Source organism: Rana temporaria, chromosome 9 (genome assembly GCF_905171775.1).
Source record: "Rana temporaria chromosome 9, aRanTem1.1, whole genome shotgun sequence".
Classification (NCBI taxonomy): domain Eukaryota; kingdom Metazoa; phylum Chordata; class Amphibia; order Anura; family Ranidae; genus Rana; species Rana temporaria.
In genome coordinates this window covers 139155671-139169047 of record NC_053497.1, presented here as the reverse complement: position 1 = coordinate 139169047, position 13377 = coordinate 139155671, and the positions used below count along the sequence as shown (strand labels likewise).

At 43.2% G+C, this 13377-nt stretch overlaps 1 protein-coding gene across 2 annotated transcripts in view; it reads right to left on the bottom strand.

Moving 5' to 3' along the window:
* Positions 1-13377, bottom strand: part of ABL1 (ABL proto-oncogene 1, non-receptor tyrosine kinase) — a 325871-nt gene that overhangs the window by 93714 nt on the left and 218780 nt on the right. For both annotated transcript variants that reach the window (XM_040324661.1, XM_040324660.1), the window contains 2 exons: positions 11831-12004; positions 5782-6077 (listed from right to left, as the gene is read on the bottom strand). In XM_040324661.1, the coding sequence (XP_040180595.1) occupies positions 5782-6077; positions 11831-12004 (470 nt within the window). The remainder of the gene's footprint in view (positions 1-5781; positions 6078-11830; positions 12005-13377) is intronic.

Genomic DNA, 13377 nt, shown 5'->3' with positions numbered 1-13377 from the left:
AAAAAGTTCAAGGTCAAGTCTAAACAGAATGTAAAAGCTGTCAGACATGTGGAAATTGGGATAAACAATTAGATGGAAGCCCCATCCGAAGGTCAGAACTCCTCAGGGAAAAAGTGTCCACGTTTCCTCTTCTTGTGCATTCCTCCCCAGCCAACCTTCTGCTACATCCGTCGGTAGTGATGTCAGCTTTGTATTTGTTTATTTACAACAGATTGCAAGATGTTCTAAGAACGGGCAGGAGGCCGGAGTAATTAGATTACAGGCACGCTGGATTCTTTGGATCAGTTGCCAAGGGGGTTTGTGGTTGCTGCGAAAAGCGGAGACGAAGCCGCGGCTCTGCCAAGTCACATCCAATAATTTAGCATTTAAATTCTCGCTATGCCCAGTCGCAAGCTTTAGAAATCCATAAGGATTAACCCAGTTTTTGCAGGTTTGCCTACTCTTTGCCAGAATCCACATTCTTTCGCTTCATTCTGGCATACAGTGCCTTGCGGAAGTATTCGGCCCCCTTGAACTTTGCGACATTTTGCACATTTCAGGCTTCAAACATACAGATATAAAACTGTAATTTTTTTTTGAAGAATCAACAAGTGGGACACAATCATGAAGTGGAACGAAATTTATTGGATATTTCAAACTTTTTTAACAAATAAAACACTGAAAAATTGGGCGTGCAAAATTATTCAGCCCCTTTACTTTCAGTGCAGCAAACTCTCTCCAGAAACTATCCCCTATTTTGTAGATGCTAAAACTTTTTCGCAAACCAAACGCTTTTTGTGATTTTTACCAAAAATATGTAGAACACGAAATTGGCCTAAACTGAGGGGGAAAAAAAGTATTTTTATACATTTTTGGGGGATATTTATTACAGCAAAAAAGTAAATAAATATTGATTATTTTTTCAAAATTGTCGCTCTATTTTTGTTTATAGCGTAAAAAAACAAAAAAAAACAAAAACAAACAGGTGATCAAATACCCACAAAAGAAAGCTCTATTTGTGGGAAAAAATGTCTGTCAATTTTGTTTGGCTTTGAAAGTCGCACGACCACGCAATTGTGAGTTAAATCGACGCAGTGCCGAATTGCAAAAAGTGGTCTGGTCTTTGGCCAGCGAACTGGTCCAGGGCTTAAGTGGACATGGGCTTCAGGAGATTGATGCTCATTTTGTCAAGGGGAATCGGGTGTTTTTTTTTTAATCGAAGCAGTACTTACCGTTTTAGAGATAGATCTTCTCCGCCGCTTCTGGGTATAGGCTGCAGGACTGGGCATTCCTATTTGATTGACAGGCTTCCAACGGTCGCATACATCGCGTCACGAGTAGCCGAAAGAAGCTGAACGTCGGTGCGGCTTTATACGGCGCCTGCGCACCGACGTTCGGCTACTTTCGGAAAATCGTGAAGCGATGTATGCGACCGTTGGAAGCCTGTCAATCAAATAGGAATGCCCAGTCCTGCAGCCTATACCCAGAAGCGGCGGAGAAGATCTATCTCTAAAACGGTAAGTACTGCTTCGATTTAAAAAAAAACACCCGATTCCCCTTGACAAAACGAGCCTCAATCTAATGTTTAAAATTAACTTTTTGGGTGAACCTCCACTTTAAAGACCAAGTTCACATTTGAAATAAGTTACATGCCAAGAACAAGTTACATGCCAAGTTCACCTTTGGAACAAGTTGCATGTTTCAGCATCCGCAGCCTCTCCTTGATCCCCTTTCCCTGTGACTGTGGGCGGGGGATCTTCTCCCTGCACCCACTGCCAAAATGTGAAAAAAGCTCCACTTACAAGGCCGTGTCCTTCTTTCACAGTTTCCTGTGAATTAATACCTACAAGTACCACCAGCCATTGCAGCTGATGGCTCTGCCAGTCCATTGAGAGCTCTTGTAGTCCTGCTCTCAGAAAACTGCCTTATGAGGTACGAGGCGAAAAAATCCCAGCATATCCCTCTCTAGGGAAATCTAGGAAGACACAGAAACTGGGCTTCTCATGCTCACAGCTAACATGGAAACGGCCACAAGATCGCTGAGCCGATATCAGGTAAGTGTTTACACTGTTTTATGTACCGATCGTGTTTTTTTGATAATTGGAAAAGAATATTGAATGTAATGTATTGTGGATTGAAAAAAAAAAAAACTATGCCCGGAATCCCGCTTTTAATGCATTACCTGCATTAAGGTAAAAAAAAAAAAAACGTTTTTGTTCCCCCCCTTCAAACACTTACCTGACTGTCAGACTGCAGTCTCCCTCTTCACACAGAGACCGACAGGCAGCAGTGGGAGCCATTGGCTCTTGCTGCTGCCATTCAAATCCAGTGAGAAGGAAGCTGAGGCAGGGCCTAGCCACACTGTGTGTATCAATAGACACACACAGCCTAGTTTGGGCGCAAACCCACAGGTGTGTCCTCAAAGGAAGAGACTTCGTATGGGGGCACATGGAGAAGAACAGGAGCCTAAAGCTCCAGCAGGGGACCCTAGAAAAGCAAGTTTGGGGCCGCTCTCTGCAAAACCACTGGGAAAAGTATTATCTGTTTGTTATTCAAAAATAACCTGGGACTTTACTTTTTTATGATCTATAAAGATTTTCACCTAGCATTAAACCCAAAACTCACACAAATTTGCACAAAATGTCTTAGATTTGGAAACTTGTAAATCCTAGGTGGAAAAACTTATAGACTAACCCTTTGTGCCTGTAACAATTGTGTTGCTAGTGCTTTTACACTACTTGCATAAGAAAATATACATTTAATGATGCATTAATAAATACAGCGTTATAATGAATTGTGTCTTTAAAAGCTGCCTTAGCTTTAACAATTTTGTAATCCGCACTTAATTTGATAAAATTGTATTTGTTTTACTATATATTTTATGGCGCTCTCCTTATAAATGACCCTGGAATTATCTTATTATGTCCATCAGCAGCTTGTAGAGCCAGGCTGATTACATCACAAGCTCTGTGGAAGTCAGCGACGGCGAGGACATGGCTCCCCAGAGCTGGAAACGTATGCACAGAATCTCAGGCATGTGGCTGAAGAGCTCACACAATGAGTAAGTAGTATGAGTGGCCTGCCAGGCATGCTGAGCAGAACAACATCTTCTGTCCTCAGAGTAACCTCCTCCCCTGGAGCCTGCCCGTTTCTCCAAATGTATGGTGCCTGCCTCGTACACAATGACTTTCCACAGGCCGAATGAAGGAATGCCATCACGCAAAAGGGATCTGCAATACAACTCTTTTTTAAAATACAGAGGTCCATTCTCTTTATATTAAATCCCAGTTGTGTATTTGTTCAGATTCTACAAATACATGGAGGAGTTATCAGTGGTGTACAGACCCTAAGAGCCAACGTACGAATGCATCAAGCCAAAAAAGGCCAAGCAGATCCAACCCTCGCTGCAGCGAGTTCTATTCCCTCTACAGGCTGCAAATCAGCAGAGACAAGGCTTTCTTGCTAACAGTAGTAAACCATTTTAAGGGGCATCTATATTTAAAGAATTTTAGACAAGTAATGTTATCACTTTAATGTGCAATTTTCTAAATTGGTGGAAAAAGACAGCAGCTACAAGTACTGGCCGAGTATGTCATCCTCGCCTAGGTGAGAAGTGAGGAAGTGTCCTAAAAGACTAGGGGAGCAGGAAGAGAAGGATGGGATCAAGATTTTTCAGCTGAAGGTTCTATATATTTGCATAAACTAGCCATAGACATTGGGAAATGGTGGGGCATGCACTTAGGCTCTATTCACACTTGGACACAAAGTGATAGACATCCCAGTATTTTCAATGGCACCCCTTCCTGCTCTACTCCGATGCGACTTAGTGCCAGAGAGTGTAACGTCGCATCAAAATCGCACCAGAAATCGTGCAACTTTGCAGTCACAAAAGGGTGCATGGAGCCTTAGGTTGCTTTCACACTGCAACTCCTGCAAAACGTGCTATGCTTGTAGTAAAATTTAGCGCAACACATTTGTGGTGAATAGCTCGTTAATTAGCTATTCACTGCTTGGTAAAGATGCCAGTGGTTGCCGCCTCTGTTATGCACTGGTTGTAAAAGATGCCAGTGGTTGCTGGTTAGGTTATCCACTAGTTTTGTTTATGTATCGGGTACTCGCTGGTGTCTTTAACAACAAGTGATAACATTTATGCTGCAGCACCCCCTCAGACCCCCCTTTTTCTTACCTGAGCCCAATCCAATGATATCCATGAGCACAGCGGCTCCAGCCGCTGTCGCTCTCCTCATTGGAAGAATTGATAGCAGGAGCCATTGGCTCCCGCTGCTGTCAATCAAAAGCTGTGACACGGGAGTGGGGCTGATGCCAGCTGTCTTTGCCAATGGACGCAGAAGCAGGAGTCCAGAGCAGGCCTGCACGGGTGCCTTCAAGGAAAGCGGCATTCTGTGGGGGCACCCAATGAAGAGGAGGGGCTTGGACCCCAGAAGAGGAGGATCCAGGCTGGTTTTGCACAGAGCAGGTAAGTAAAGGCTTGTTTTTTTTTTGGGGGGGGGGGGTTTAAACGAACATTTACAACCACTTTAACCTATAGACATTGGAAAGCCAAAATATACCAAATTGGGAGAATGTCCTGTAGTCAAAAACATTTCATGTCCATGGCCTGTGCAAAAGTGCAATTTAACACTGTACTAAAGTTGTGCTGTTATTCACTGCGAGCAGGCAGGCTTTTCATTGCATTAGAGACATGCAATGTTCCTTCTGTAATAAAACACACCTACCCGCCTGCTCTCAGCGTTCCCTAGCATATAATGTGTGCTACACATGTGCAGCTCAGCATACAGCAGCCGGCCCAATCCCCGTGTGTCGGGATGACTAGCTTCTGCGCATGCACATGATTGAAGTCATCCTGTGCCGGCTAATATAGATTGCCCAAAACTGGCACACAGAAGAAGATAATGGCGCAGACCACTGGAGGAAAGCGGAACATTCCTCCCTTTAGTTCCTCTTAGCATGTTTATGCAATTTCAAAAGTAATTTTAATATAAAATTTAAATCTGCAGCTTTCATTAAAATAATAACTGCCATGAGGGTAATTGTTCCGTTATTTCTTATTACAGGGTGACAATAGCCTGTCCCTGACTCCCAAATGTGCTCATGAATTGTCACCAAGGCTTCCAATGCAGACTACAAGTGGCCATTTCACCACTCATTACAGAGTTTACTCACCCTCTGGAAAGCTGCCTTGAAAAATACCATTCAGCAATCACTTGAGTGTTTGTACAAATGATGTGGCTGCCAGGGGGTCAGCAGCACTGAAAAATAGCATGAAAAAAGCAAAAACAAGGATTTTATGTAAAAAATTTCAACTGTTCATTGATGTTCCCTTGGACTACAGATCAACTTTGCCCTATGTTGTGGAGATGGAGGGGGGGGGGGGTGTTCTGTAGTAATATCCTAGGGCGACAACGCCTCTCCAACATACATACTGTATGGTGAGTAGGCATGGTCACCATAGACTAAGTGTGTCAATTGCAGGATCACCAGTGGAAGATTAATGAAAGGAGCCAAAGAATAAAGGTATTTTAAGCTGAAATATGTAATATTTTTGATCTTTGGTTTAGATATGCATTAAAGGCTCTACTGCTGTACAGAGAGCAGGCTGGTGCTTAGACCAGCAGTATGGGAAGCCAAGCCTCTAGTATAAAATATACAAAAACAACTGCGTACGATATTTAGTTGAAAAGCAAAACAAAAAACTTCCATGTCCCCCGGCAAAAACACAACACAAACAAAATAACATAACCAACATAATGTGATCAATAAGAATTATGAGCTTCCTCCTACCTTTCCATCAGAAGCAGTGTTGATACGGTAGTGGTAAACCCTGCCTTCGTATCTCAGCGATATGGACCTCTGTCCAGGGCTACTCTCGCTCTCCCGAACCAGGAAGCTGCCATTAATCCCGCTGCTCAGCAGATATTCTGCAGCGTTTCGAGACACAGGTCCATGGTACCAGGAATGCTTCTCAGGGCTGTTGACTGGTGTGATGTAGTTACTGGGCACCCAGCCCTGTCCATTTTTGGTCTGGGCCTCGCACCATTCCCCATTGTGATTGTATCCCAAAACACGGAGCTTCTCACCTAACACACACAGAAAACAAAGATCAGAGTTGATCAGCTTGCGACCCTTCAGTGCCACTTGTTTGAAATCATGATAATCGTTACACCGACAATGAAACCAAAACTCTTGGGAGGTTGAAAGCCCTGTCAGGTTTTATTTTCTCTGTTGGTAAAATGAAAAATAGGATTTTCACTTTCTGTGTTGGTGACATTGGTGTCAAGGATAAATAGAATTAAGTTGTCACCAGAACAACATCCTCTAATGGTGACAACCGTGTGACATCAGGGGTTTTACCCATTCTCTAATCCAGGGTCTCCAAACTTTGGCCTATGGGACAAATTCGGCTTCTGCTGCAATATTTTATTGGCCTATCTGATGTAAGAAGGAACTTTGATGGAGACCCTGAAGTAAGGGGTGACTATGATGTAAGGGGGAACTTTGATGGGCTCAAGCATTTTTTAAATTACTTTGCTTTGTGTTGGTGAAGCAATTTTTCTGTTAAATCAGGGGTCTCCAGGCTTTCCAAGCAAATAGCCATATTACCATCATTCAGGCTATGGGGGGCTAGACTGTGGCCAGTGGGAGAAGAAGATGCCCCGGCATTGGTGCCCCATCAATGGTTTCAATGGGAGGAATAGTGCCCCATTGATGGTGTCAGTAGGGGGAATAGTGCCCCATTGATGGTGTCAGTAGGGGGAATAGTGCTCCATTGATGGCGTCAGTAGGGGGAATAGTGCTCCATTGATGGTGTCAGTAGGGGGAATAGTGCTCCATTGATGGTGTCAGTAGGGGGAATAGTGCTCCATTGATGGCGTCAGCAGGGGGAATAGTGCTCCATTGATGGCGTCAGCAGGGGGAATAGTGCTCCAATGATGATGTCAGTAGGGGGAATAGTGCTCCATTGATGGCGTCAGTAGGGGGAATAGTGCTCCATCATTGGTGTCAGTAGGGGGATTAGTGCTCCATTGATGGTGTCAGTAGGGGGATTAGTGCTCCATTAATGGTGTCAGTAGGGGGAATAGTGCTCCATCATTGGTGTCAGTTGGCAGAATGGTGCCCCAAGGACCAGATAAAAGGCACGCAGAGGGCGACATTCAGCTCCCAGCCTGCAGTTTGGAGACCATGGTTCTAAATCATAAAATGCTGATTACAAATACACTCCAAAAGTAAAACCTATTACTTTAAATTTGATTCATTCATTTTAGAGACTGATTTTTTGGGGGCTGTGAAAATTTGTAAAACAATGTGTACCTCGTACGGACACGTTTGGCGATCCCTGTCTTGCTCTATCCATGCATATCTATATATATGTTATTTGTAGTACTGCCAACCATAATCCTTAATAGCAAAGCAAGTAGCAGCTAGTCTTGGGAAAGTTGGGCCCCTTGCACATGGTCAAAATATTATACTGATGTTTTTTTTTATTTTTTAAACTCTATACGGCTACAAATATGGCGCTTTTTTGCCCATGTGCAAGAGGCCAGTGAGTTTTATTTAAAGCTCGACTTCAAGAAATACACACTGAATCACATATATAAGGAATGGATTTAAAATGTCAATATGTTTGTAAGTCAGAGAACCCTACCAGACTGCAGAGCTAAATAGGTGACCTCACTGGAAATAGGAATCCAGTATGGCCAGTGGCCAGCGTTGGTGTATGTATAGTCACAACTTTTTTTTTGGGGGGGGGGGGATAGAGCAAGGAAGACTTAGGACTCCTTGCTACCTGTGTCCCAGATAGGTAGATTCACCATCTCTATTTGTCCTGGTGACCATTGCCATTAAGTCAGAAACCCAAAATGTTGAATTTGCCACCAGAACAAGAAGATCTTCCAATGAAGACACCTGTTGATGGGACAACTATCTAAGGCCGCTTTCACGGTGCTCCACTTGAAAAAAAAATGCAGTAAAAATGATGCGCTTTTGCCATGTTTTTGGTGCACCTATGAAACTTGAACATGCGACTCAAAAAATGCACCAAAAATGGATTACGTGTGCTTTTCAAATTGTTTTTGATGCGTTTTCTATAGAAACCATCAGGAGATTTGTTTTTAACGCGTTTTTGAAAAGCTCACCAAAATGCAGCATGCACCGCACCAAACCCGCTGTGCCCTGGTGTGAAGAGTACCAGAGGACTTAAAGGAGATTTCATTACGCTTCTGTTTGCGCCTCGAGACACAGAAAGCAAGACGACCTGACAAAAGGTTTTAGGCCTAAACAAGTTTTGTCTACACATATACTGTAGCAGCACACCATTAAGGTCACTCCTCTGCACATTCATTACTGTTAGCATTGAGCAATGCACTGGAGTTATATTGACACCTCGCTCTCCCAATCCTACTCTGGATTTTAAAACAGATTCCATCACTTATAGTATCTATATAGTAATTGTTATACTGCATCTGCTTGGAGTTCACCTTTAAACAAGTACCCATACAGAAGGCTATAAAACAGAGAGAATTACACAGAGACAAAATAATTACAATATCTGTCAAATCGAATTACTTCGCCGACAGATTTCTGCAAGGTTGGAGATGAGATTGAAACCGGTAATATTTACTGCTCAATGTTGTATTAGACTGAGTATTACAATATAACCCACGCTTATGAACTGATCCCGTATTGCCAGTGTTTTTCCATGCTTTAGTCTCATTGGGCAAAGGATGCCACAAACCAATGGCAGTCCAGTCACAGCCCAGATCAGTTGCCTGAAGAGCCGTTCTTCCAGGCAGGATCATGTTCCTGAAAAAAGGACTCTGGTTGGCTGGCCACTTAGGCGGTCTATGTGACAAACATGGTGGCATGGCAGCAAGCTCAGTAACAATCAGCCTGTGGTTTTACCAAGCATGGCCTAAATTCTGGGTACACGCGATTCTGGCCAGCTAAGTAGAGTATTTAAAAATAGGCCTAGATGCCATCATAGTATCCAGTTATATTATGGATATAATATTTATAGGTAGAGTTGATCAGGAAATATCAGATTGCCTTTTGTGGGATCAGGAGGGATATTTTTCCCCAGCTGGGGGAAAACTGTGCCATGCTTTATTTTGTGGGGGTTTTTTTTTGCCTTTCTCTGGATCAACCGTGGGTATAGGATTGTGTATATATTATGTGGAGGTTTTTTTTATGTTTTGTCGTTGCTTTTTCTTTTTTTCTTCTGTTGGTTGAGCTAGATGGAGTTGTGTCTTTCTTCTATACAACTATGACATTTAAATAAAACACTATTATACAGCCTGCTGTTGTACGTCAGCCGCATTTTTAGGCTGAAAGAGTTCTAGCGCAGGACCACGGTGACATAAGGATTTAAAGCAGAGCTCCATTCTAAAGTGGAACTTCCGCTCATTGAATTCCTCCCACCCCTGGTGCCATAATTGGCACCTTTCGGGGGGAGGGGGCGAGTAGGAGTATCAGGACGCCCACTAACACACAGCTCCTTTCTCTATCTGCAGAGAGTAGAGAGTGTAGAGAGTGTGAGAGAGTAGAGAGTGTCCTGGCCCTCCTGCTCGCCCCCTCAAGAGGCTTTCTCCACACCAGGGAGAAAGCCTTGCATTACTATGTGTAGTTACAGACAGAAGAACAGGAAGTGAGGATTTCTCAGAAGAAATAAGGACATTTAAAAGCCAAATGGAAGGATGAGGTAAGTGAAGGAGGACTGCACTAAGGGAAAGGAGGCTATTTAGGGGGGGAAAAAATTACCTTTACAACCCCTTTAAGACTAGTGAGGCCCAACTGTTGTTCAGTAGATAGAAGATACACTGACTTGGAAATGTTGTAAGACCCTGATCTCCAGGAACATTATTGGAAAGCTATATTACTATGATAGTTACCAAAGTGCATAATGTGGCCATTCGAAGATGTTACTGATTCATTCAAACTTGACTCGCCTGTTCTATTGGGTTACAAAGTCTCTGTATTATCCCAAAATGAGTTCAAACCAATTAAAAAGCTGCAACATTGCTTTTGAAAACCACTGTACCAATGACTTCCTTTTGCAGCATGCTCCCAATCTCATATTACCTCATGTCTTGCCCGGGTGAAGGGTCTGTGCCAGATTTTCCTAGTAAATACATAGTTGGTAAGGTTGAATAAAGACACCAGTCCATCAAGTTCAACCTGTGTGGTTATGGGTGTGTATTAGGTCTTTACCACTTCCCACATTTCTGTATATTGTGTTCAATAAGATGCTCATCTAAGAATTTTTTTAAATTAGTGATATTACCCGCTGAAACCACAGATTTCTAACAGTAAAAAAAAACCCTATGAAGTTTAAGGTTAAACGGCTTCTCCTCCAACTTCACTGAGTGGCCACGTGTCTTCTTAAGTGACCCAAGACTGATCAGTTTCATCCCAATGCTGGAATCGCCATTGAGATATTTGTATATCAATATAATATCTCTGCCTAAGAGTCTCTTGTCTTGGGAGAATAGGTTTAATGATTGTAAAGGTTCCTCATAACTGAGATCCTTCAGCCCTCTTATGAGTTTAGTTGCTCTTCTCTGGACTTTCTCCAGTTCTAGCACATCCCTTCTGAGGACTGGAGACCAGAACTGCAGCATACAGCATAATAACTAGAACGTCCTTTCTGGGAAGAGATCCAGTAAATAGTGTTCAAAACAACAGAAGTTCAAATTGAGAATCAACCTGAGGCATTTTTGTCGTATCTTATTGTGCTTCCTAACTGCAATAAAAAAAACACATCAGCACCAGAAAATATGGTTTTACTGGTACACGTTTAAATTCCCCCAGGACTTCTGATCTTATGTGTTCTAATAGTATCTCTGACTCTTGCCCCCCGTAGGCTCAGCCTGCCATGCTGTGATATTGGTAGGTGAGAGTATGGGGGGGGGGGGTTGGTCACATGAGTGCACCCCCCCTTTTCTTTCCTACTTGTGATTTTCTGATAGATGTCTACTCTGCGGTACTTAGTCACCCCAGCTTCTTGGTGCTCTATTCTTTGGTATTATTTTATATTGTCAAACCTTTTATCCTCAACATGTCTTTAGGCTTAATTCACACTTCTGCGGGCGGTTGTGGGTGCAGGAATCGCACCTGCTCCTGCACCACGCAACCACAACGCGCTGCTCTTTTACAGATGCACGAGTCTGCCATTCATTCCTAATGGCATCCCTATACATCTAAGTATGCAGTGTGTTTGTGGGTACAGGAAAGTGCATGGTGCAAGAGTACTATGCAATTTACCTGAGGCTATGGTTTTAAAAAGCTGCAGGAACCTGTTTCCTGCATTTCCCGTAGGTACAGCAGCCCATTCACGTAAATAGGCTGCTGTGCCCACGCAAAAGTGTACCGCGCCTTAGACTCAAGAACATCACTTCTATTTGGGGACACCTGATATTGTATTGTGTGAAGTGTGCCTTTGATTGTGCATATTTTTCTTGTATATGAAGTTGTGTGAAGTTCATGACCATCCATACCCCTGAAATGTATTGGAACTGTGTTAAAGGATTTAATAAAATATATATTTTTTTTAAAAGGCAGCAGCCATGTGCCCTGTCAAAGTCAAAAGACTTGCACTGCATTAATTAGGAAGTCCTTTAGGCTTTGTTGAGCAAATATAACTCTGTAGGATACTACAGGCTTTAAAATGCAGGCAGCTATATGGGGTAGAACAGAGACAGGATAGTAATAAACTCTATCCAATACAAACGTGCCCCTATTATACTAAACTAGATGCAATGGGGATATACAGGCATCTAGCCCACGTTGACATATTTACTGGTAATATTTAAAAGCATCAAATCCAAAAATGTCTTACCTTTAGTGATGCTGAGAGTATTGTCCCCGCTGGCTACAAAGTCATACAGTGCAACAAAGAGATTGGGGTCATTTTCACTTGGGCCTGATAAGAGGTTTTCCTTGGAATTCCACCGAGCAGCTTCACTCAAACCTTGAGGCTCAAAATCAGATACTATTGGTCTTTGCAAGGCTTCTGCAGAGGAAACACAGAAAAATCAAGTTACCACAGAGTCCGTTTACACAACCCATAAACTCAGTAAACTGAAAACATTTCCCATAACTTAAGCAGGTGACCTCAAACTCAAGCACAACCACCAGAAGGTCGAAGCTTACATTCATGTGCATCCACAATGATATTCTACAAGCACACACATAGGATGGTGGTTCTTTTTTTGATGGAACCCGCAGAGTAAAACCACCCACCGCTTTCCTTGGGATCAGTGGCGCACTACTGGTGAAATCTCTGTGCCTAGTTTCCATTTTGCATACCTGCGGAGGGAGCTTCACACTCTCCCTGCTGGATATATCTAGTTTGTTTCATGGAGAATTTAACAGGAGGAACTGAAACACTTAAAAGAAACACTAAACCCCACTATCAGCTGATGTCACTCAGCCGGTCCAGACTCGGGAGAGACCTTGACTTAAATTTTGTGCTCCACCCAGATGCCTGGACCAGAAGCTGGCTCAGCCTCCCAGTACACAGCTGCTCCTGTCCCCTGCACAGCTCGGTGCTCCAGTGTGCACTGGAAGAGCAAACAACCGGTGACTGACAGTTTCTGGCTCTCTGCTCGCTGAAGACTGAGAACCAAACGATCAGTGGTCATTGATCGCTCAGATATTAGTGTAGAAGCAGCGTCCACCTAGGTGAGTATAAATGTTTGGCTTTATTTCTCTTTTAAGAACCTCTGTGAACCCAACTACAGGGTTTGACAAATTTGCTTGGAATCTAGGAGCCAGCTAAAAAAGTTAGGAGCCAGAAAGCTCGCGCGTAAGTAGCGCCCGCATATGTAAACGGTATCGCCGCGATTGGTAGAGCGAGAGCAATAATTCTAGTCCTAGACCTCCTCTGATCCACATAGATCGTCCCCCGCTTTGCCGGCTCACTGCCGTCAGTCTGCAATTGTGACCGGGAAGACTACCCTGCAGTAGAGCGATCTGAAACCGAGGCTTGAAGCACAGCATGGAAGGGGTGGCGTCAATGGTGGTACAGAGGATGATCTATGTGGACAGCTTTACCCCAGACCCCTGCATTCTTAGATGTGCCTTTTTTAATCATCAACCATGTGAGTTTCTAAATGTTGTACCTTCATTAAATGTAACCATATTGCTACACTTAGAGGCGCCCCTCTTCTATTTTATACTCCGTTGTGACATGACACTACTTGTATATCAAGACATTGCTTGTATATCAAGTCAAAAAAATTGCTGGTCTTGCAAAACACTCTCAAACCAAGTTACTCTCAATCCAAAGTGTTACTGTATTTCTCTTGACAGCTACCGAGTTATCAGCCACACAAAATGCAATTGTCTGCAATCAGTTGGCCTATATTCTGGAAAGAAGTGTAA